This window comes from Panthera onca, chromosome A2 (genome assembly GCF_046562875.1).
Source record: "Panthera onca isolate mPanOnc1 chromosome A2, mPanOnc1 haplotype 2, whole genome shotgun sequence".
Taxonomy (NCBI): domain Eukaryota; kingdom Metazoa; phylum Chordata; class Mammalia; order Carnivora; family Felidae; genus Panthera; species Panthera onca.
Genome location: NC_138340.1, coordinates 51035266 through 51059964, shown reverse-complemented (window position 1 = coordinate 51059964; position 24699 = coordinate 51035266). Strand labels below are relative to the sequence as shown.

The 24699-nt window shown below is 38.8% G+C and overlaps 1 protein-coding gene across 4 annotated transcripts; it reads right to left on the bottom strand.

Annotated features, from left to right (window-relative positions):
* Positions 1 to 456: 456 nt before the first annotated feature.
* Positions 457 to 24699, bottom strand: THUMPD3 (THUMP domain 3 tRNA guanosine methyltransferase). Of its 4 annotated transcripts, none has more exons than XR_014137272.1 (11): positions 24612 to 24699; positions 23044 to 23332; positions 21399 to 21476; positions 12979 to 13452; positions 10044 to 10174; positions 9153 to 9222; positions 6763 to 6878; positions 3124 to 3234; positions 2425 to 2548; positions 1862 to 2240; positions 457 to 1626 (listed from the first exon to the last, which is right to left on the bottom strand). XR_014137272.1 is itself a non-coding variant. In XM_081794988.1 (10 exons), exons 2-10 carry the CDS (start codon positions 23296 to 23298, stop codon positions 2091 to 2093), a joined length of 1509 nt encoding a protein of 502 aa, XP_081651114.1. In that variant the 5' UTR covers positions 23299 to 23332; positions 24612 to 24699; the 3' UTR covers positions 1856 to 2090. The 4 variants fall into 4 exon arrangements, 1 of the variants encoding a protein (XP_081651114.1); XR_014137273.1 differs by having other exon boundaries at positions 24629 to 24684; XR_014137274.1 differs by lacking the exon at positions 24612 to 24699 and adding an exon at positions 24037 to 24605.

The following is a 24699-nucleotide window of genomic DNA, read 5'->3' as shown; positions in this document are numbered from 1 at the left end:
TTTCAACAAATGTTTCTCTTTCTAGCCCTAGACATTGTCAGTCCTTAGGAGATAACCGTCATACTTCCATTAAACTTATGAAATCTTTTTTTTGTTTCCCTCAAGTTTATGGACTCTTACAATAACAGAATGTCTGGTTCATAAGTCATTTTGTGTTCAGATTCCCTTCCCTTTTCACATTCCCATGGTACAGGAGGCCGGGTTCAAGGTCACATAACTACTTGGTGATTGCATCATGTATAGCCCCATCCCAGTTCTTCAGTCTTCAGCCCATTTCCTGTTGTCACCATATTAAAAAACCTAATGGGAGGAAGATAGCAAAGTGGTAGAGAGTGTACACTGCATATGTACATCATCTTAAAATTAGTCTTGACATGTTTCTACAGTGGTATTTCATAGAACTAAAGCTATGATGGCTCAAACCCAAGTTTGTTACAATTAAAAATTAGGCCAACATGCAAAAATACTTGTTTATTAGCAACTATGCCCACGCTGGTAGGTACTGTCAGGCACATGGTAAACAGTGGTGACAAGAGATAGGGCCCTTGTACTTTCCCAGTTCTACAGATTACTGACCAACAGACGTTAAAATGGTGTATTAGATGTGAAAGATTGTTTTATGTTGAACCCAAAATAGTGTAACGGTGCATTCTGATAGTAAAAACTCCAGTCTAGGATACACACCCCTTATAAATGTCTCATTTCTAATTCATTCTGAAGTATGGGGTAGTAGATCAGAGAGAAACCAGACTACTAGGGCTGTTGGCTATGCTGCTAGTGTGAACTCTTTCAAAAGAAAGAAGTGCTGTGTCTGAACATGAGCTATTTAAGAAGGGAATGAGTAGTACTAATATATTACTAACATGACACTGAAAATCTAGGCTGAATGCAGCCAGAAACTCCCAAATAAACTCTGAATACTATAAAGAATCCCACATGTACCCAACCACTCTTTGTCCCAGGCAAGCACCACTGTCACAAGGACTTAATGTTCTTTTTATTTTCTACTGTCTCAGTTTTCTGCAACTGGAAAAACAGCTAAATATGAATACAGATCCAAGAGAAAATAGAATTCTCATAAAGTTTTTAATTCAAAGATACATCAGTGTGTCTGCAATCATTTTAAAAACAAAAATACTTTTGGCAGGTTAATGTGTGACTTTCTGTGCTGATAGAAAAATTAAGTTTGGCTTGTTGGTCTCATCAGTGTATTTGCTGTTTACAACAGCAATGTCCTATACTGCTAACAGTAAAATATCTGCCATTCCTTTAATCAGTCCTAGTCCTCTATTTTCATGTATTGATTTCAATAACATGCATATTTTAATTTGTAAGGCAGATGGTAAACTTTCCAGTTGGTCTTGTGAGATTTCATCTTGTCATGGGGCCAACACTATTTCACAAAATGTAAATGCTTCATTTTTTTAAAGGTGAGGTAAAACCAACTCAAAAAACTAAAGAGCAAAGCTGCACAGGCAATGCAGTGGGGCCCAAAATGTTCTGATTATGTTCTTTTCTTTTCCATTAAGCCAGGGTAGCTTTTTACCTGCTACAATGGAAAATAGGAACTGCTATGAAGCCTGAAAAGAAATACTCGAAACTCAAATCCCGGAGCATTTTAGTAGCCTTTGGATCTTTTTTTTTTTTTTTTTAACATTTATTTATTTTTGGGACAGAGAGAGACAGAGCATGAACGGGGGAGGGGCAGAGAGAGAGGGAGACACAGAATCGGAAGCAGGCTCCAGGCTCCAAGCCATCAGCCCAGAGCCCAATGTGGGGCTCGAACTCACGAACCGCGAGATTGTGACCTGAGCCAAAGTCGGACGCTCAACCGACTGAGCCACCCAGGCGCCCCAGTAGCCTTTGGATCTTGAAAGCATTTTCAGTAGTAATTGCCTAGCTACTCCTTCAAAAAAGCTCCAAAGCTCTGCTTAAGACTTTCAATTCCTTTTGCTAATGAAGGTGAAGAGCTTTCGACCAATTTAATCTGCAATTTTATTAACGCTATTTTTCTCTCAAACCAAATACTACATGCTGACATTCCCAGTGTCAAGAGGCACAAATACCATGAACCATCTCTATTCTTTGCATCACCAAGGAGTTCTTTCCCCATGTTGTTCTACAGGATGAACAAAAGCTTGAGGTGTACGTTTCAGAAGATAAACTGCTGCATGAAGACCCCCTATGTTCACCCAGACGGTATGCACCTTCCGCCAAACCTGTCCCATTCCGGATAATGCCTGTGTATACACAAAAAGCACAGAAGTAATTAGCGGAAAATCTGCTTATAGACCAACCAGAGGTCTTGTTGCAAGAAACTGGGGGGGAAGAGCAAACAAATCCTACTCAAACTAATATCCCTAAGTTTAAATTAAAAGATCCTACAGCTGCCACAGGGTGAGTTCCGGGGCTAATTTACAGCACCTTGGTAAAGCATTTCTTGTCCTGAGTAAGTAGCACAGCTCGGCCTGTCCCTGGTCTACAGACGCGGCTCATCTCCCGTAGGCAAGCTGGATAAAGGTTCCAGTTTCTCTTTTTGGAGCCCATCCTATAAAAGAAGGTCCAGTGAATCAAACACTTAACAGATAAACAACTAGGACTACATGAAATGAGAAGTGAAAAACTAATTACAGTAAGAAAATTCTCAAGCCAAAACAGTTGTCCTTTAGAAGCCACAGCTTCACTTGTATATGCCAATGAAATGAGTGATCAGATTTAGTAAACTGCTTAGAAATAATGAATCAGATGAACTGGCTACAGAATTTTTTTGACACCTCTAGTAGTTCTCTTAATGAGTAAAATAAACATCTAAACCAAATCAATGATGAGAAAATATTTATCCTGAGAAATAGAACCAAGTTTTCCTCAACCTTTGTATAGTATCCTGTAATTCAACAATGGGCCAGGAAGTGGATTAACCTGTGACAGTCAGATCAAAATGTAGTTACTTCATGAGTTCTCAGAAGAAACAAATTGGGTGAATCTATCATATAATTTGTTTTATCATTTCATAATTCTTAAGTGAATAGAATAAGTTCAAAGAAATGAACAGATTTAGAAGACAAATTCAGTACTAGTTTAACAAGTGAAGGTAAAACTAATCTTTTAAAAGCCAAGTCCCACCTTTTTCCAAATGGCATGTCTGTTACAATAATGTCCACAGAACCAGTTCTCAATGGCAGATTGCAGATATCCCACTGAACAGCATCTATGGGCAAGCCCCAGGACACTTTGCTATGGGGACAAAGGAAAGATGCTTACTCTGAAGTATGAAATCTAAAAACATTTCTGAAGAGACTGATATAAAGTAGAAAATGCTACTAAAATGATAGTGACAAACATTAACTTAAGCAAAAATTTCAAAGCAGAATGTCGGAAGAACGCATACGGTCATGTGATAAAACTTTTATGATGACAAAATCTAATGATGATTTAAAAAGCAGTTAAGAGGGGCGCCTGGGTGGCGCAGTCGGTTAAGCGTCCGACTTCAGCCAGGTCACGATCTCGCGGTCCGTGAGTTCGAGCCCCGCGTCAGGCTCTGGGCTGATGGCTCGGAGCCTGGAGCCTGTTTCTGATTCTGTGTCTCCCTCTCTCTCTGCCCCTCCCCTGTTCATGCTCTGTCTCTCTCTGTCCCAAAAATAAATAAAAAACGTTGAAAAAAAAAAATTAAAAAAAAAAAAAGAAAAAAAAAAAAAGCAGTTAAGATTGGTTTTCAAAAGATGTCTGGTTTCATCTACAATTTAAGAAAAACTAAAGGGGTAAACAAGATTGCAACACAAAGAACTGTAAAGGTGGCAACAGTAATGAGGCAGTAAATTATATAACTGAGAATGTAAAAAACATCGATGCACACAGGAATAAGATTATGAGATGACACCTCTATAGTTTGGTAAGTCTCGGTAGTAATAACAGGAGACCTAAAGAAACAGATATGTAAAATTAGTAGATATAGAGATACTTGTTTGAAAATTAAAAAACATGTATTCTACTATAAAAAATAAGGCAAAGAAAAAGGCTGAAAAAACAGATGACAGAAGATAAGGACTATAGTAAATGAAATAAATTCTCATTAAGTCAAAGCCATTGGTATGAAAAAACACAAAAGACAGTAATGCACAGGCTAAGAATTAAAAGCAACTCAAGGATTATGAGTAGAAATGAATTATTATATTCAGAGTTAGTGAAGAACTTAAAATGTGCAATAAAGGCACTCATGCCATAATGGGGAGAAAAAAAAGCACAGATAATGAAAATATCAGTATTGGGGTGCCTGGATGGTTCAGTCAGTTAAGCGTCTGACTCTTGATTTCAGCTCAAGTCATGATGATCTCAAGGTTTGTGAATCTGAGCCATGTTTGGGATTTTCTCTCCCTGCCCCTCCCCCACTTGCTTGCTGTCTCATAAATGAATGAATTTATAAAAAATGAGTCTTATAATCACAGGCACGAATAACTGCAACAAAATAAGAAATGAGGAAAACAATATTAAAAATCTAGATAGACTGATAACAAATAGTACAGGTAGAATAGACAAAAAAGGTACAGAGGGCCTGAAAAGCAATTAAGATAAAACATTCAAAAAACACAAAAGAAATAATTTGCTTAAAAATATTTATCACATTTCAAAAAAAACTGGTGACTACTAAGCCCTAAGAAAATTTCGATAAACATGAAACAAAATGTACCATAGAAACTCATCACAATAAAACAAATGTAAAAATGAATTAAAACCTTTCAACTACTTATGTACAAAAAAATGATCTAAACCCTTGCTATTTAAAGTAGGACCACAGCCCAGCAGCATCAGTATTACCCATAAGCTTGCTAGGAAACGCAAACTCCCAGGTCCCATGCAAAACCTACTAAATCAGGACCTGTAGTTAACAGGATCCCCAGGTGACTCATGTGCAACATTCAAGTTTGAAAAGCACTGCCCTAAACAACTAGATCAGAGAGACAAGTACACAACCAGGAATTTAAAAAGAAAAATACAGAATTGTCAAAATCTATAGGATATGGTCAACAACACTGATAGCCTGTAACTTAAGCTTTTAGGTAACAAATTTAAAAAACCTCAACAGGAAATAGGAATGAAAAGCATTAGGCATAAACTCACAGAACAGTATATGAAAGAACTAAACGAAGCACTGATGATTCTAATAGGGGGAAAAAAATAACAAAGAAGAGGATAACCGACATACAGACATAAAACAATATGAGGCATACCATGTATAATAAATACATGGTATAATACATGAATAAATATGTGTAAGTAATATCTGCATCAAATGACTATATGTATTTTAAAACCCCTGATTTCACTTACAAACAGAAACCTCACATTAAGGAGGCAGCTGTTTTTAGGTTTGGTATAATGATGTCCCTGGGCCGTGTATTCAGAATGTGGAGCATCTGTATGTTTGAACAAATCTGCTGATCACTCACTACCTATTCTTGCCACTTTATAAGAAAGTGAAGGGCACCAGCAGAGGAGACCAGAGAAACAATTTTATGATGAGGCCTCTGATAAGAAATAGAAAACCAAGTGGCATTTCAACCAATTCTTCCCATAGATGGCCCAAACTAAAAGGATAGTGAGAGGCTGGCACAGGTGGTGGCACTGAATATAATCTGGAGTAGTGAGCCAGGGCTTAAGATACAGTAACAACATACAGCTCAGATAAAAACCAAAATTTCCCAGAGGCCAATGGACTTCCAGTGCACAGATATCAAAAGGATACAGTTGGAGAAGGACCTTGGACTATTTTGCTTGCAGAAGAGTGGATTTGGAGTGGGACAGGAAGAAGGGGAGTTTTGGTAACTCTTCAAATGTCTGATGTCAATCACCGTGTGACCCAGAGATAAGATTTTTCTTTATGGATCCCAGTGGAACTACAAAAACTCTATAGAAGGTACAGAAAGAAATTCAGTTCACTAAAAGATACGACTAGCACTCAAAGCTGTGCAAAGACCAAATTGACAGCCTCCAGAGAAAGTCATTACAGATGGTTACACGGACTGGAAGGCCACTGGCAGGATCTCCTACAGAACACTCAGGTACTGTGGAAATGGCTTTCAGGTTTCTTCTAATTCTGAGACTGCTTTAAAGTGCCAAATAATAGAGGAAAGGCTAAATGGACTGTAGTATTTCTACACAATGAAATACTATGCAGTTATTAAAAACAGACTATATAAAGATATTCAAAGTGTTTGAAAATTTGTAAAAACTGAAATAAGTCAACACAATATTCTTCCACTATTTGGGAAAAAAGATACATGAATAAGGAAAGAGAAGACAGAAATAAACATAGTTGCATTAGGGTGGGGAAATTATAGTTAAATAAAAAAAACATGTTCTAAGTTATTTTCAATAAACGTTTGTTTTTTTTTAAATTTTAACGTTTATTTATTTTTGAGACAGAGAGAGACAGAGTATGAACGGGGGAGGGTCAGAGACAGAGGGAGACACAGAATCCGAAACAGGCTCCAGGCTCCAAGCTGTCAGCACAGAGCCCGACGCGGGGCTCGAACTCACGGACCGTGAGATCATGACCTGAGCCGAAGTCGGATGCTTAACCGACTGAGCCACCCAGGCGCCCCTCAATAAACGGTTTTAAAATTTAATGGAGTCTCACAGTATGCATTTTGGTTATGAGGATGTCACCATGACCATGCACTGGGGATATTAATTCATAAAGTCGGTAAGAAAAGTGATTATGTAAGCCTAAGAAATGGTACAAAATCTTTTAAATTAAATTTTTACCCTTCTTTAATTTGGCTCTTGGTCAATAAAGATGAGATGTTATTTGCTGCTCTATTCACAGCCAACGGATTATTATCACCAGCAATATGATAACAGTTAGACCATTCAGTAGCCCCCTAAAAGACAATAGTATATATTAAAACCAAAGTAGTAAACTGTAAAAAAAAAAACCCCAAAAATGATTAAAGGGAAAATAATTTCAACTGAATGTCAATAAACTAGACAATCAAACCAATAATCCAATGCTTTTCTTAAGTGACAACACTGCATGTTGTGAACTTTGCTATTCCCCTTGCTTAAAAAGGCCTTCTGTTCTTTCTCACTTGCTGAATTCCTACCTATCTTTCAAGACCTAGTTCAAATGTCATGCCCTCTCACATCAACCCGAACTCTCCAAGCTGCCTCTCATTTGCCTCCCCACCCCAAAGCATTTTGTACATACTCTGCCACTGTACTTCTTTTTAATTATTTCTGTACTTGTCTGCTTCTCAAGGAATCTAAGGACAAGTCTCGTATTTTATTCAATCCCTCAGCCAGCAATGTCTGGCACATAGTAGGCATTACAGACCTAAAATACAAACACGATTTGAAAATGTACCCAAATTAAAGTGACCAACCTATACCCTTTGTGATCACAGAATTTTATAGAATCTGATATATTAGAATATTTGAAAATTTCAAAATAAAATGTAATAACCACGGCACAGACCTCTGAATGACAACCACCACATCCCTGAAAGGATTTTGTAATGTTAAGTCAAAAACATGTGAACAGATCATAAATACCAATCTTACATCTCATCTGTGGAAGGAGGTGACACACTACCCTAGGCTGAACAATGTTCTAGGTAGATTAACAGAAGGTGTCTGACATGAAAGTTCTGCCCTCTATTTAGGACTCTTTTGTAAAGAGTAATAACCCATATCCACGGACACAAGGCTTCATCACCTTTTCTTTTGCCCACACACTTGAGGGTGATGTAGAAAGGACCCTCAGAATTTGATGAAAGCCTTTCAGATGATTGTGATTCCCCAACACTCATTTTTTTGGTCTAAATGTGTTTAGATTTTCAGCTTCTTTTGAAAGAGATGAATTTTATAGAACTTGCAAAGTTTTAAAGAGTACTCTAGATCAGGTATTTTATACTATGGTGAACAATTCGGTATACATACCCTGTCATTTCCTTTCATACTTCATTCATTCTGATTATATATCAGCTTCGTTTTTTCAATATTGACATCCTCATGTCTACTCTTAGGTAGAAATGCCTCAATCTTTTTTTAATCTTTTTCAGCTGGAGGGGGGGCTCTTCTGGACTCTCTAGCTCTGTGGTATATTTCTTGACATTTTGTGACTTTCCATGCTATTTCAGACATAGACACGTCATGGTTTAATGCTAGAGAATAACACTTTGCTTTGTTCCCAGAATTTTTCTTCACAGCAACTGAGTTTTCTCTGTGTGCATTTCTTTAGCGAGAGTCAATTTCTCTAGCTCACACTACCAGAAAATAGTAGTCTTTTAGACTATTAAAGATTTCCTTCTGGGATTTCAACTCCCAGATGAAACATGTCATTTTCTAACTGTAGTTTAGATTATTTTTCCCTTTGTGGCTGCTTTGGACTGTCCAGATTCTGCCCACTCACAGAATGTGTGTATCTTCTTCAGTATATTCCCGCTGGCTTTAGGTATACTGTATGTAAGAACATACCATGATTCATAACTTTAAGTAATTTTAAACAGAAGTACCCTCTTCCAAAATATTTGTAAAAGTATAGATAATACTGATTCAAGGAGACTCAGTCTCTTGTTAAATGTTCTCCACTTAGAAAATGCCTTTCTATCCCTTGCTTTAAGCAGTTTTTGAATCCTCTCAGTATCAGTAAATTTTAAAACTATTTAAGAGCATTTGATGTGTGACCTTGTTAGACTTCGTAAAAAATCTAAATAACATGCATAGGTTTCTGTTTTACAACTATATTTACTCCCTCTAAGAACCTAAGTGGGTTAAGAAGCATAATCTCACTTTATAGAGATGAAACACCTTCCTCCAGTTTTTTGCTTATGCCTTCAATATCTTTTCTGTTCAAGTCTACCAACTTGTCTTTTATAGAAAAGGGACTCACCAGTTTGTAATTATCAGCCTCTGCTGCAATCCACGGAGTAACCATCACTTATAATCTATCAGTCCTTAGCTAGTTGTAATAGGTGGTTATATCCTTCACACAAAAATTTGAGCTTTACTACTATAATTATTTTTTATTTTTTTTAATTTTCTTTTAACACTTTTAGGTCCACTGACCCCATGCTGGTGATTTCATAATTTGCCCATTAGTTCCAGAACACTTGATATATCACATGCTTATCTAAAAGGTAAAGAAAAGTTATTACCTCTATTGGGATTGCCCCTGTTCCACACATCGGATCAACTATTATATCAGTAGGTTGAGGAGCACAGAGCCTATAGGAAAGAAAATAGCTTATATAAAAATACTTCAATCAATAGCTGAGACTTTCACACAGCCTACTCCTGAAGCTGTAAGATCAAGGACCTATTATGTTAGCATAAAGTAACACCAATCAATATTCATTTTAAAAATCAATTTGTAATTATAGGCTGACTCTATATCCTAGAGCTTAAAAAAAATTACATATAGGGGTGCCTGCGTGGCTCAGTCGGTTGAGTGTCCGACTTTGGCTCAGGTCATGATTTCACAGCTCTTGAATCACAGCTCTTGTCCAGGCTCTGAGCCTGCTTGTGATTCTCTCTCCTGCTCTCTCTCTGCCCCTCCCCTGCTCACATTTTCTGTGAGTAAATAAACTTAAAAACAAAACAAAACAAAAACAAGAAAATTAAGAGGGCCTGGGTGGCTTGGTTGGTTGAGTGTCCAACTCTTGATTTCAACTCAAGTCATGATCTCATGGTGGTGAGACTGAGCCCCACATAGTAGGGCTCCACATATTGACTATGGAGCTTGCTTGGGATTCTGTCTCTCCCTTTCTCTCTGCCCCTCCCTTCCCCACATGCATGTGTGGGTCGCACATTCTTACTCTCTCAAAATAAACATTTAAAAACAAAGCTGAGACAGTAGTTAAATGATATTTTCAGGACCACAAGGAATCAACATGGGACATAAGAGAAAGAAAGAGACTATTACCTTTTTATCCTGTTGTTTACCCACCAAAATCCAACACAGTACTTCACAAAAAATTAAAGTGTTTTAAAGGGAAAATTCAAACCAAGGTGTCACTTTAATCTAGATGGCAAACCCATTCTCTTACCTGAGCATCCCGTAGGCAAGAGTAGATCTCAGAGTTGTAGGTCCAAAATGTGTGATATTTCTTCGATGGAGACTCTCTTCTGTCAATGCAATGCCCACAACAATTTCATTATCATGGATGTTCAAAAGAACCTATAATAAAAGACAGAATAAAATAGGGGCGCCTGACAGGTTCAGTTGCTAGAGCATGCAACTCTTGATCGTAGGGTTGTGAGTTTGAACCCCACACTGGGTGTAGAGATTGCTTAAAAATAAAACCTTTAAGAAAAATAAAAATCTACTACCACCACAAATTAGTTTTCTTCTTTTTGAACTTCATATAAATGAAATAATCTAGTCTATACCACTTTCAAATTTTTAAATCTATTTTAATTTTGGGGGCACCTACTTGGCTTAGTCGGTTAAGTGTCCAACTTTGGCTCAGATCATGATCTCACAGTTTGTGAGTTCGAGCCCTGCATTGGGTTCTGTGCTGACAGCTTAGAGCCTGGAGCCTGCTTCAGATTCTGTGTCTCCCTCTCTGTCTCTCTGCCCTCCCCTGCTTGCGCACACTCTCTCTCCAAAATAAATAAATACATATTAAAAAGAAATAATATCTTTTTTCATTCGTTATAAGTTAGCTATAACCAGATAGTCCCTGAATTTTTACAATACCAACATATTTTGAAGGTTTATGGCTTAACATCCATTTTAACTTTTTGAAAAGTTCAAACATACAGAAATACTACTAGAATACTTGCACAACGAACTCTTAAATAAAATGTACCCTTCACTTAGATTAACCAACTGTTAACAATGTGTCACATTTGCTTTATCACCTATTGTTTTGTTTTTTTAAATGACTTAATCACGCCTGTGACTATTTTATCCTATTGTTTTTCTAACACACAGTGAAATATATTCAAGTAACAATAAAATGTTCTCCAGTCTTCCACGTAACATGATCTTTTCTCTTAATTTTTTTTTTAACGTTTATTATTGAGAGAGAGAGACAGAGCATGAGCAGGGGAGGGGCAGAGTGAGAGGGAGACACAGAATCTGAAGCAGGCTCCAGGCTCCGAACTGTCAGCACAGAGCCCACCGCGGGGCTTGAACTCACAAACCATGAGATCATGACCTGAGACAAAGTCGGACGCTTAACCAACTGAGCCACCCAGGCGCCCCAACATGATCTTAACAATAGCAGCAGCATAGGCACTTATCTATCACTTCCTATGTGCAATACACTGTTCTATACACTTTACATGCATTACCTCATTTCAGATTCACACTCTCCAAACCATATATTTTTTTAAAACGTATTTTTTAAGTTTTTATTTTTTTAGTTTTTTTTTCCTTTAACATTTATTTATTATTGAGAGACAGAGAGACATAGTGTGAGCAGGGGAGGGGACAGAGAGGAGGAGACACAGAATCTGAAGTAGGTTCCAGGCTCTGAGCTGTCAGCACAGAGCCCGACGTGGGGCTCGAACTCACAAACAGTGAGATCGTGACTTGAGCCGAAGTTGGTCGTTTAACCAACTGAGCCACCCAGGCGCCCGTAAGTTTTTATTGATTTATTTGGAGACAGAAGAGAGAGTGAGCGCACAGGGGAGCGCCAGAGAGAGAGAATGCTAAGGAGTCTCTGCACTGCAAGCGTGGAGCCCAATGTGGGGCTCAAACCCATGAACTGTGAGATTATGACCTGAGCTGAGATCAAGAGTCAAATGCTCGACTGACTGAACCACCTAGGGCTCCCCCATGCTAGGTAATTTTTTTTAATTTATTTTTTTAATTTATTTTAATTAATTTAAATTAAAATTAATAAATTTATTTAAATTATTTTATTTAAATTAATTTTTTAATTTATTTAATTTATTTTTTTATTGACATTGTAAACTATATTGAAGTATAGTTTACACACAATGTAACATTAGTTTCACGTGAGCCAGGTGTTATTATTATCTTCCTTTTAAAGATGAGGAAATTGAGGCACAAAGAGGTCCTCTTACTTGCCCCAAGTCTTACAGCATTTAAGTTGGGATTTGAACCCAGGCAGTGCAGCTTCAGAATCTGTGCTCTGAGCACTGCACCCCCCATCCCTGCTGCTAACTTTTCAACATTACTGTCCTAATAGCCTAGTCATTCTCATAACACCTATTACACGATAAAAAGGAATGGGGAATTATTCTTCTCATTTGATATGCAAGGAAAGCATACAGAGAGAGTAAGTTACTTGCCTAGATTCAAGTTTCCCAAAAGCAACAGAAAATGACTTCTTGGAAAAAGTGTTGGCTGCTAGAGGCCTTTTGAGCTGTCAGAGATTGTAAAGGCTACTAAGCATGGCCCACATGTGAATCAAGAGTAAGTATGCTAAAAGAGGCATGTGAGTGTATCAGTCTAGCAGTATTTAATAAAGAGCTGGCTGTGGATGAGAATGAGCAATGACGCTCAACCTCCTTGTAAAAGGCTGGGGTTTGCTTTAAAAACGTACTCCACTTCTTTTCAGCAGTAAAACTCTACAACCAAGACACATAAAAACAAAGTAACTGTTTTAATTCTGGTTGGATTTTACAATCTGAAAGTCCATATAATGTAAAAAGTACTAGATGAGAAAACTCAAGTCTTAATAACTCCCATCTATCTACTGAGCACTTACTATATACCAGGTATCGCACCAAATACCTAAAATGTATTATCTCATTTAACTTTCAGGACACACTTACAGGTATATACTATTACTGGCTCCCTTTGAAACAGAGGCTCAGAAACAGTATCTTGTCCAAAGTTATGCAGTTGTAGATTCTAAATCTGAATCAAGATGTCTGCCCATGCTCTTATTAACCACACCCTGTTAGCTATGTGGTCGCAATTTAACTGCCCATAAAAGTGCTTAGTCTGAAAATGCTATGCGTCTGTGATGGCCTTCTCGAATCATCACAATCAGGGGCACATACCTCCACATCAAAGTTGGTCATGTCAGCCTTCCACTTAAAATAATCTTGAACACCACCCCCAAAATCTCTTGCAGCCTCATTTGAGGAAAAGCAGTGTTTTTCTCCTGCCCTGTTGCACGTGACTCTAAACTTCAGCACCTCAGGAGTTTCTTCTTTTGAGCCTTCATCAGTCTCATCTTTGCAAGATGCCAAATCATCCCCTACTAATGTTGATATCTCTTCTTTAATGGCTGGATTTTCGTAATAGTCTAAGATACGGGAATCTAAGGTTTTGTTGGCGAATCCTTTTTTATCATCCCTCTCATCTGCTTTATCTCCTTGTCCATTATCAATCTTCTCTTTACTTGAATTCTGATTTATCTTTTTGCGCTTTGTTTTTTTTTTCTTGAAACTGGTGTTAACATTCCATACTTTTAAAGATTCTGACCATGGAAGCTTCCCAGCCAACTCTTCAAAATCCTTTAAAACTTCTTCCTGTGAAAGACAGAGAATGATGAAATCCATGCACCTCTCACCACTTTCATTGAACAAATCTCTACTCAGCCTATAGATGCTGGAGGTGGTAGGAGTGCAGAACAAAAGAGGAAATAGGTAATGCCTACAATTAAGGAAATTAAAATCCCATTGAAAATTAAGATACACAAATTAAGCCACTAATACATAATACAAGATAGAATAGGAGATCAGAAGTTGGGCTTCAAGATTAAAATGTAAGCAGTCAGAAAGTGTTAACGATTACCTCTGGATAGGAGAAGTGGGTGGGTAAAGACAGGGGAAGGAGGGCAACTTACCTCTCACTGACTGACCTCCTTCTGAATTTTGTGTTGTGTAAACACATTTTTTTTTTTTTTGATAGACAGAGAGAGAGCACAAGTGGGGGAGGGGCAGAGAGAGAAGGAGACACAGAATCCAATGCAGGCTCCAGGCTCCGAGCTGTCAGCCCAGAGCCCGATGCGGGGCTCGAACTCACGGACCGCGAGATCATGACCTGAGCCGAAGTCGGACGCTCAACTGACTGAACCACCCAGGTGCCCCCACACTACTTTTAAAAGTAATACTCTTTTAAAGAGCAATAGTTTTTAAAAGGGACAACAAAGCAAAAAAAAAAAAAAAAACAAAAAAAAACCAAAAAAAAAAGTAAAAACAACCTTAAGCAGTTAAAAACCTATCTATCCAATTTCTAAATAACGTCTAGAATCATCTTTTTATATATTGTTTTAACGTTTATATTATTTTTGAGAGAGAAAGAGAAAGAGAGCGTGAGCAGGGGAGGGGCAGAGAGAAGGACAGTCACAGAATCCAAAGCAGGCTTCAGGTTCTGAGTTCCGAGCTGTCAGCCCAGGGTCCGACATGGGGCTCGAACTCATGAACCATGAGATCATGACCTGAGCCGAAGTTGGACACTTAATTGAGCCATCCAGGCACCCCTAGAATCATCTTTTTAAAATGTAAATCTGATTATGCCCCTCCCTTCCTTAAAGTCCCTCAACAGCTTCTCACTGCACATAAAAAAATCTAAATTCCTTAAAAAGCCCAACATAGGGGCTCTGTGCTGACAGCTCAGAGCCTGGGGCCTGTTTTGGATTCTGTGTCTCTCTCTCTCTCTGACCCTCCCCCGTTCATGCTCTGTCTCTCTCTGTCTCAAAAATAAATAAATGTTAAAAAAAATTTAAAAAAAAAAGCCCAATATAATCTGACCTCTGCCTATTTCTCTTACATCACCTCAGGACTGTTCTTTTTACCTCTACTTAGAAGATAATTGCTTCACATGGTCTCTGTACTGCTGGCTCCCTTGTCATTATTTTGTGTAACGTTTATTTCTTTTTGAGAAAGATAGAGGATAAGCAGGGGAGGCAGAGAGAGAGAGAGAGACATAGAATCCGAAGCAGGCTTCAGGCTCCAAACTGTCAGCACAGAACCCAACATGGGGCTCGAACCCACAAACTGTGAGATCATGACCTGAACTGAAGTCAGATGGTTAACCGACTAAGCCACCCAGGCGCCCCTCGCCTAGTCATTATTAATAGTAATTTAAAAGGCATATCTTCTGAGAGACCTGCTCTTCATAAAGCAGTCCTCTCAAGTCATTCTCTTCCCATTCTCTTTACAGAGCTAAGCATTATCTGAAGTTACCAGATTTGTTTTGTTTGCTATCAAAGCTTCTCCCAGAAGAGGGTGGAAAGGACCTTACCTGTCTTGACTACTTCTATAAGCCACATGCCTACAACAGCGCATGGCATACAAATGGTTTTCAATAAACAGCTGCTGGATAATATGTGATAAAATGTTAAAATGTGTGGTGCAGAGCCATGCCATCCAATACAGCAGCCATTAGCCACATGTAGCTATTGAAATTAAAATGATTTAAAATTAAAAGCTTAGGGGCGGGGGCGCCTGGGTGGCTCAGTCGGTTAAGCGTCTGACTTCAGCCCGGGTCACGATCTCACGGTCCGTGAGTTCGATCCCTGCGTCGGGCTCTGGGCTGATGGCTCAGAGCCTGGAGCCTGCTTCCGATTCTGTGTCTCCCTCTCTCTCTGCCCCTCCCCCGTTCATGCTCTGTCTCTCTCTGTCTCAAAAATAAATAAACATTAAAAAAAATTAAAAAAAAAAAAAAAAAGGGGGCGCCTGGGTGGCTCAGTCGGTTAAGCGGCCGACTTTGGCTCAGGTCACGATCTCGCGGTCCGTGAGTTCGAGCCCCGCGTCGGGCTCTGGGCTGATGGCTCGGAGCCTGGAGCCTGCTTCCAATTCTGTGTCTCCCTCTCTCTCTGCCCCTCCCCCATTCATGCTCTGTCTCTCTCTGTCTCAAAAATAAATAAAATGTTAAAAAAAAAAAAAAAATTAAAAGCTCAGGGGCACCTGGCTGGCTCAGTTGGTAGGGCATGTGACGATCACATGAGTCATGAGAGTCATGAGTTCAAGCTGTACGTTGAGCTTAGAGGTTACTTAAAAAAAAAAAACCAACTCAGTTTCTCAATCACATTAGCCACATTTCACACACTAATGGCTAGTGGTTAGTGTTGGACAGTAGACCTAAAACATTCCCATCAGAAAGTTCTATTGCAGAGTGCTGGTATATACAATATATGGTACTGAACATCAAGTTAGAAAGAGGTCAGTGTTCACTGATGGAACTGAGACTTGAAATGGGGATGAGGTGAGTGAAGGCTTTCATACTACTTGAAACCTGATGAAATAATGGTAAATTTCAGGTTTGGCAAATTCAATTCTATATACAAATTATTTCCTCATAAAAGGCATCTACAGGTCTTGGAGATTTAATATAATGGAGAACACTAGTATAGCCCCTTTCTTTCTCTAGACACCATTCTAAACACCAACAACAACAGAAATACCAACTTTATCTTTTTAAGTTTTTTTCATGTTTATTTTTGAGAGAGAGAGAGGGAGAGAAAACATGAGTGGGGGAGGGGCAGAGAGCGAGGGGGACAGAGGATCCGAAGCAGTCTCTGTGCTAACAGCAGAGAGCCCTATGCGGGGCTCAAACTCAGGAATGCTGAGATCATGTCCTGACTCGAAGTCAGACACTCAACCAACTGAGCCACTGGGGTGCCCCACCAACTTTATCTATAGATAAAGTAGAATGTATATGATACCTATAACTTTGAACCATAATATAACAATTCTAACATAAGATTCCCAAGTGCAGTGAAGGCCAAACAGAGGTATAGGAAGACACCAGACAAAGGTCTCAGACAAAGGTCAGAGAAGTCTACAAAGAAGTAGCAAAATAAGCTCTCCTTTGGAATAGCAGGGCAAGTATATATACTGACAGAAGGAGCTTCCTTGAACTTCATCTGTAACAAGAATAAATAGGGGAGAGAAATGGAAGCTGAACAAGGAATCTTACAGACATGGTCTATTTGCTGGAAACAGTGTCGATGAGGTAGAGTTGGGGAGAGATGTTCTACACTGTAAATAACCCTGAAGCTGCTGATCCCTTCAGGCTAGAGAGACATAATGGTTAAAAGAACTTATGCAATAGTATGGAAATTATACCTCAATAATGCTGTTAAAAAAAAAAGAAGGAAGGGGAGACGGCAGGGGTGGGAAAAAAATTTAAATAAGGAAGGAAGAGAGAACTCATTCATCTACAACCAAGAAGGAACTTCACAGTGAAGCAGGGGAATTTCTTGCTGGCCTGGAACAGTTCCTGGCTTCTCCCAGAAGAACCTTCTAACAATAGCAGGTCCAAGAGGAACTTCCTCATTCACAGATGACCAATCATCAAAAGTTATCAGCACAGCACTTATATGAACATAAGAAAGGACAAAGGATGAAAGAAACAGAAAAACAAAGGGAGCAGACAAAAACAGGGACCAGAAAGACACTGCCACAGAGCAGTTGAAAACTTTGACCAATGGGGCATCTGGGTGGCTCAGTCGGTTAAGCCTCCGACTCCTGATTTCAGCTTGGGTCATGATCTCACAGTTTGTGGGTTTGAGCGCAGGCAGTCAGTGCAGAGCCTGCTTGGGATTTACTCCCTCTGCCCCTCCCCCACCCACGCTTGTTCTCTCCCTCTCTCTCAAAAATAAGTAACAAAAAAACCTCAAAAACTGTGATAAAACAAAATAAAAAATGTAATGAGGAAATACCTTTGTAAAATAAGAGCTCCAAGCGGAGATATAAGAGTGGAAAGGAGATGAGGTGAGCCACCATAAAAAGATGAAACAGGAGCTCACAGATGTCAAAGAATAAGTGGAATAAAAAAAAAAAAAAAAAAACACCGCAAAATGAAGACCATATAGAAAGCACCACATATAAAAGACACTGATGAAAACACAGTAAGTAATGTAGAGAAAAGTAAAGCAAATACAATGGAAATAAGCAAAAAGTATACAAAGAAAATGATAAAATATGAAACAAAGTCAGGAGACCCTGCATATGTACAACTGGTTTATCTCTGAAAAGGATCTGACATAATGAAACAAAAAATATTTTAGGGTCACCTGTCTGGCTCAGTGGGTGGAGCATGTGACTCTTGATCTCAGGATCACGAGTTCCAGCTCTATATTGGGTGTAGAGCTTAATAAAAAAAATAGTAACTCAAGAAAACTTTCAAGAAATGTATGTGGATGTGAACTTCTCTATAGACTGACATGTCTTGACAAGGAATTATCATGAGACATATCCTGGTGAATTTATGAGACTTCAGAGATTAAAAGTAAAATCTGGGCATGAAGCAAAAGTATCAAAAAAGCAACAAGTAAGGGGGAAAAATATCAAGATAGCTTCAAAAATTTTTCATGGCAACATTTAATACTAGAAGAAAATGAACACAGCCTACGGTATTTTTCAGGAAGAAAAGCATGACTCCAAATTTTATACTTAAACTATTCATCAAACATAAAGGTGAAAAACAATCATTTCTGAACTACTGCCAATGAAGTGATAAAAAGAAAACTGGGATTATGACTACAGACAACACTTAAATATTACAAACTGGAAGGTAGCTGGAGGTGAAAGGAAAGAGGAGATGCTGATATCCTCCTCCACCAAGAGATTAAAGGGTATGGGGTGCCTGGGTGGCTCAGTCAGATAAGTGTCTGACTTTGGCTCAGGTCATGATCTCACTGTTCATGAGTTCAAGCCCCGCATCAGGCTCTGTGCCGTCAGCTCGGAGTCTGGAGCCTGCTTCAGATTCTGTCTCCCTCTCTCTCTGCCCCTCTCTGCTCACGCTCTGTCTGTCTCAAAAATAAAGATAAAAAAAAAAATTAAAAGAGATTAAAGGATAGAAATTAAAGCATACAGATCAACACTAAGATGAATAATAAAACTTCAGGGGGAAAAGGAAGGAGGGGAGGGTTAAACTATCTTATTAATGAGAAAAATGACCCTACAGGTAGTGCCTGGCTGGCTTAGTCAGAAGAGTGTGCAACTCTTGGTTTGGGGTCATGAGTTCAAGCCCCACCTGTGCAGAGATTAAATAAATGGAACTTAAAGAAAGAAAAATGACCCTCAGATTAAATACACGCAAGGATGTACAGAAGATATTTGTTCAACCACCATAGTAGCAACAGTCTGAAAAAACCTGATGTCCTAAATAGGGGTGATTAAATTAAGATGCAGTGAAATCCAGTGATGATATTGGCATGCTCTTCAAGATATAGGAGAAAAAGCACAGCACAGAACAGTATGTATGGTATGTTTTCATTTGTGTTAGTAAATAAAATGCACATATTTATAAAATATCTCTAGAAGAATATCCAAGAAATTGGGAATGATTCTTGCCTCCAGGGAGGGAACTGCATTGTATGGAGATATAGGAACAAACATTTCCACTGCGTATCCTTTTTGGTCTTTACAATTTCCCCTAAATTACCTAGCTTAAAAAAAAACATATAAAGCACAAATGTTAGCTTTTTGTTTTTTTTAAACAGGTTAATCAATTCATGATACTATCTGAATACTTAAAAAGGAAAGGACCTATCAGGATGCTAATCAAGCCTTTTTATAAGACATGGGAAAGTATAATGCTACAGTGAAAATGACAGTCAACAAAAAGCAAGAAGCAAATCTTTATTTACTTACTTTTTAAAGTCTTTTGGCTTTGTTTTTTTAGAGAAAGAGAAAGAGAAAAAGTAGGGGAGAGGGGCAGAGGGAGAGAGAGAATCCCAACCAGGCTTCACACTCAGCACAGAGCCCGAAGTAGGGCTCGATCCCACGACTCTGGGATCATGACCAGGGTGGGATGCTGGCACCCAGGCGTCCCAAGAAGCAAATATTTAAAAACAAGCTTTTACTGGGGCATGGTGCAAATAAGTCCTCAAAGTGAAAGGCTAAATAATTTTTCATGGTCACACATATGCCCTTGCATAGTTCTGAAAATCTACTTTAATCCTTGCTGCTCTTCTTTTGGGACTTTATCAGCAACCTCTTCTGGCAGTTAACTTACAAGGCTACTCTGCAAAGCTGGCTCATATAGAACCATTACATAGTATCAAATTCACCTCCAATTAGAGATCAAACTGCACAAAGTAATACAAAAATATTAATAATGCTGTAAAGGCAAGAATTTAAAGTGAAACTTTACAGGGTTTTTAATATTTTTTTAATAGTTTTTAAAAATGCCTGTTAGCATTTACTCATGTATAGAATTAGCTATTAAAATTTCCAAATACTAAGCAGCAAAAATTTTCACCAGCTGCCTGTTATGTCTAGTTTCATAGACATGATTCAGTTGACAATGATTATCAGAAGTCTGCAAGATTATACTACTAGTGCTGAAAGTTATATTCTTAATAAAATTTTAATCTATTTTCAGTTGGAATTCTTTTAGGTCTGGTTTTATTTTTTCTAGGCTGTGGGTTCACATCACTTTGGTTATTGAATAATGCTTCGGAAATCAATCTGTTGCCAATAAATAAAAATCAGAGAATCAGGCAGTGTATCATGGATTTAAAAGACACAGTGTTTCTAATATAAGCAATAAAACTGATAGAAAAGTTTTCAAGCATCTGACTCTGGAAACCTGACTAAAAAACAATGTGGAAAAATACTAAGACCTTACTGAAATCTCTTTTTCAAACTTCAACTTAGGCAGCATATCAATATTTAGAAATCAGATGCTAAATACAAGTTGGAGACAAAGCTGTTGCCTTAACAAGTAAAGGAGTATTTACATATTAGCTATATTTCAAAAAATGTTAGAGAAGGTAACAGTTGTACAAAAGAACTGTGAGAGAAAGTGTTATTTGTAGATGACTCAGTCACTTAATCTTTGATTCATAGCCTGGAAGCAATTCTACTCTAAAACCATGTATGTCAGTAAAGCTAATCTAAGGTATGTATCTTTTGGTAAGAAAGTCACACAACTTATTTTATTTCTTATACACTTTGATGTTTTTCTATATTGACTTTCACTTACTTGTTTTTTTGTTATTCTCTCATCTTTTTAAAAAGAAGAATAACATATAACATTATTTTAGTTTCAGGTATACAACATGATTCAATATTTGTATATATTGTGAAAGGATCACCAATGTCTAGTTCATATCTGTAACCACACATAGTTCTAAAATGGTTTTTGTGATGAGAACTTTTAAGATCTACTCTCTTAGCAACTTACAAAATGCAACACAGTATCTTTAGCTATAGTCATTGCTATACATGCTATATATATAATATATAGTCAATGCTCTACATTACATCTCCATGTAATTTTACATGGTATAAATTTGTACCTTTTGACCCTTTCCACCCATTGTGTCCACTACCTACAATATTGATTTTTTCAAAACAACTTTTGAGATGGACTGTCCACCAATCTCTGAATTTTATTATAAAAGCCTCCCAGGATTCTAGATTATAAAAGCAGTAGTAATGCTAAATGTTAGAATGCAAAAAGTGGAAATAATCTCTTTGGGGAGAGACTGAAAGTCAGCTACTATGGGAAAACTCACCTTTGTTTCTTTGAACTGGTAATCTTTAAACTCCTTAACAACCACAAATAAGTTATCAACTGATCTCAGACAATGAACCTGGGGGAGGGAAAAAAATGTTAGAAACAAATTTATGAGAAAGCTTTTGAATCACACAAACTATCAATATTTAAATAAAAAAATGGGGAAGGGGAGCGCCTTGGTTGCTCAGTCAGTTAAGCATCCAACTTAGGCTCTGGTCAAGATCTCGCGGTTTGTGGATTCAAGCCCTGCAAGGGGATCTGTGCTGAAGCTCAGTGCCTACAGCCTACTTCAGATTCTGTGTCTCCCTCTCTCTCTGCTCCTCCCCCACTCGTGCTCGCGTGCACATGCGCTCTCTCTCTCTCTAAAAAATAAACATTTTACAAATTTAAATACAAAAATTAAATACAAAGATTTTAAAATAGGTAATACCTATAATTTGTATTTTAACTTTTCTCATCTCCCCAGTCTCCCATGTTGTGGGTTCCCCATTAGCTTCTATACTCTTACAGAAAAGGAAAAAGGAAGATGGAAGGATAGCTTTAAAATGTTACCTGGGAAACACAGGTTTGGGGGAGAAAGGAAAGATGAAGACAGTCAAGTGGGGCTTTACTGTATATTTCTCTCATGGCTCCCTACGGTACACTGTATCCTGTGCAGTGGTTAAGAGCACAGGGCTTGAGCTCCAGCTGTGATTACTAACTGAGTGACCCTGGGCCAATTACTTATCCCTAAGCCTAACGATTAATGAGGATAATAATAGCACCTATCTTCTCAAAGCTGCTAAGGTTATGTACTAAGATACTGGGTGGAAAATATCTGCTTCCCATCCATCCCACAAATATTTACTGGATTTTTTTTTTTTTATTTTTTTTAAATATTTATTTATTTTTGAGACAGAGAGAGACAGAGCATGAACGGGGGAGGGTCAGAGAGAGGGAGACACAGAATCGGAAACAGGCTCCAGGCTCCGAGCTGTCAGCACAGAGCCCGATGTGGGGCTCGAACTCACGGACCGCGAGATCATGACCTGAGCCGAAGTCGGCCGCTTAACCGACTGAGCCACCCAGGCGCCCCTTTACTGGATTTCTACTACATGCCAGACACTAAGAACGTGGGAGATTTCAGCCAAAACAAATCTCAGAAAATTCCTGCTCTCATGATGCTTATATGGTTATGAAATACTGGTTAGCTTTTATTCTAGTGGAATGGCAGTTTGCTGACCTTCACTTCTCCATTTCAATGATTCCTAATTACTTTTGAGCAAGTATTTCTTTCACAAAGATTAAAAGAAAAATCTCTCCTTACACACTTCACCACCAAAGTCTACACTTCAGCTAAATGCCGAAGTAAATAAATTCAAAGATGTTTGGCAGATATTCAGAATTTCTTCAAAAGTCACAAAGGATTCTTTCTGGTGAAATTCATCCTCAGGAAATATTAAGATCACTTCTAAAAATATAGCAAATCTACTAGTCAAATTCACAAATCAGTACCAAATAGAAAATGCAGTAATACTTTAAAATAACCAGATTTGAGGCAGAGTAAAGAAAAGCAAAAAAGATTCAAGAGGGGTCTGTAAATCAGAAAGTAATCATAAAATGACCCTTTCAGAAAACTATTTTTAATATTGCTTCATTCAAACCTGAGCCAGACTTTCCACTGAAATGTCAAAATATATCTTGCCCCGGTCTTTGCTGATTTTGCACGATGACCCCAATTTCTCTCTCACTTCATCTGCAGCTGTTTGCTCAAAACCGGTAGGTACAGTGGCTCCAATAGTGACTTGGAGGTGCTCAGACTCACTTCTGGGACCACTTTCTGTCACTTGTATAGACCTCTGGTTGCCATGAAGGTTCACATCCAGAAGTTGGTTAGTGGCTTCTTGAACATCAGACATGTTGGCAGTGCTTCCAAGATTCCTAATACGGTCCCTTTAAAAGCAGTACAGAAAAGAAAAAAAGATAGCGCCTAAACAGTATCACCTCATAGCTCATCTATAAATAAAAACACCTGCTTTGGAGGGCTGGAAGAACAAGGCCACACAATTGTTACCGCCATATTCATTCAACAGGCCTGAATCAATATTCACTGAAGATAAAAGGATTGAAGAACATGGGCACAGAGGGTAAGATGTAAACTGTGATATTACTAAACAAGCAATATGCTGAGGAAGAAAAGGAGACAGAGGAATAGGAGTATTTCCATAGCATGCAATGTTTGGTTTGCAATCATCTGTATTAACAGCCAGCTCAATTCCCAAACAAAGGCTGCTAGAGCACATTCAAATATAGTTCCAAATCTAGTCCATTTTCAGCTGGCAGTTCAGAATATGCGCCTGTGGAACTGCAGACATGGGTCTGAATTCACGCTCTCACCATTCACAGGGTGAATGGCCTAAAACAAGTTTACTCTTCTATGCTTCAATTTCCTCATCTGCAAAATGGGAATTAAATAATACCCCTCTCCTAGAGTTGTTGGGAGATGTAAGGGACAAGAACATACTGCCAGACCCATGACTAAAACTTGCTATTAGGATATCTATCTTTCTCCTATGAAGTGGACAGGGACTCATGCGTTTAAAAATGATTAACTGAACATCTAGGACCTAATGGACTGCAAATGTTTGAATGCCTACCACAGGCCAAGCTCTGGGATCCACGGGCAGAAACAGTATATGAAATATCTGAAACAGTAAGCCAATGTCCTGTATCTGAGCAAAGGGGGGGGGGGGGGCTGGGGGGCGGGATTTAGAGAGGTGGGAGGTGGGGATCAAGAGCTCTCATCAGATTCTCAAAGGCTTCGTGACCCAAAACAACTTAAGTAGGCACAGAGTACCCACACTGTACAGTTCTGTGCCGGGACAAGCAACAATGTATATACACTAATAAAAGTCAGTTCCAGCCCTCAAGGAGCTCATAATCCCTGTGAATACAACTTCCATCTTCTAATTAAAGCAGCTGAAGCCCACGAAAGGACATATCCCGCCCAAGGTCAGAGAGAGCCGATCAGTGACGCTGGCTGGAATAAAACCCACGTCTCCGGACTCCCACGCGTGCGGGTGAAGGCCTAGCAGAGGACAAAAAGGGATCCACAATAGGATCGGGCTGAAGTCCAGCTCGGTGCCGGCTCGGGTCGCAAGACAAAGGTCACCCCTCCCTCCCGAAGGTCTCCAGCGCCACACCCGGCCACTCCCACCAGCCGCCCGGTTACCGGTAGCCAGCGCAGACCCTTCCTGATGCGGCAACCCGCCAGCCCAGCGCGCCCAGGTCACGCCGCCGGAAACCGCCTGGACTCCCCC

Excerpts from the sequence above, each read along its gene's own strand:
- THUMPD3 (XM_081794988.1), bottom strand. The coding sequence starts at position 23,298 with ATGTCTGATGTTCAAGAAGCCACTAACCAACTTCTGGATGTGAACCTT. Across the intron at positions 13,453-21,398 it reads ACCAGTTCAAAGAAACAAAG|GAAGAAGTTTTAAAGGATTT; the intron begins GTGAGTTTTCCC and ends TGTCTTTCACAG. Across the intron at positions 2,241-2,424 it reads ACAAGAAATGCTTTACCAAG|GCATTATCCGGAATGGGACA; the intron begins GTGCTGTAAATT and ends GTGTATACACAG.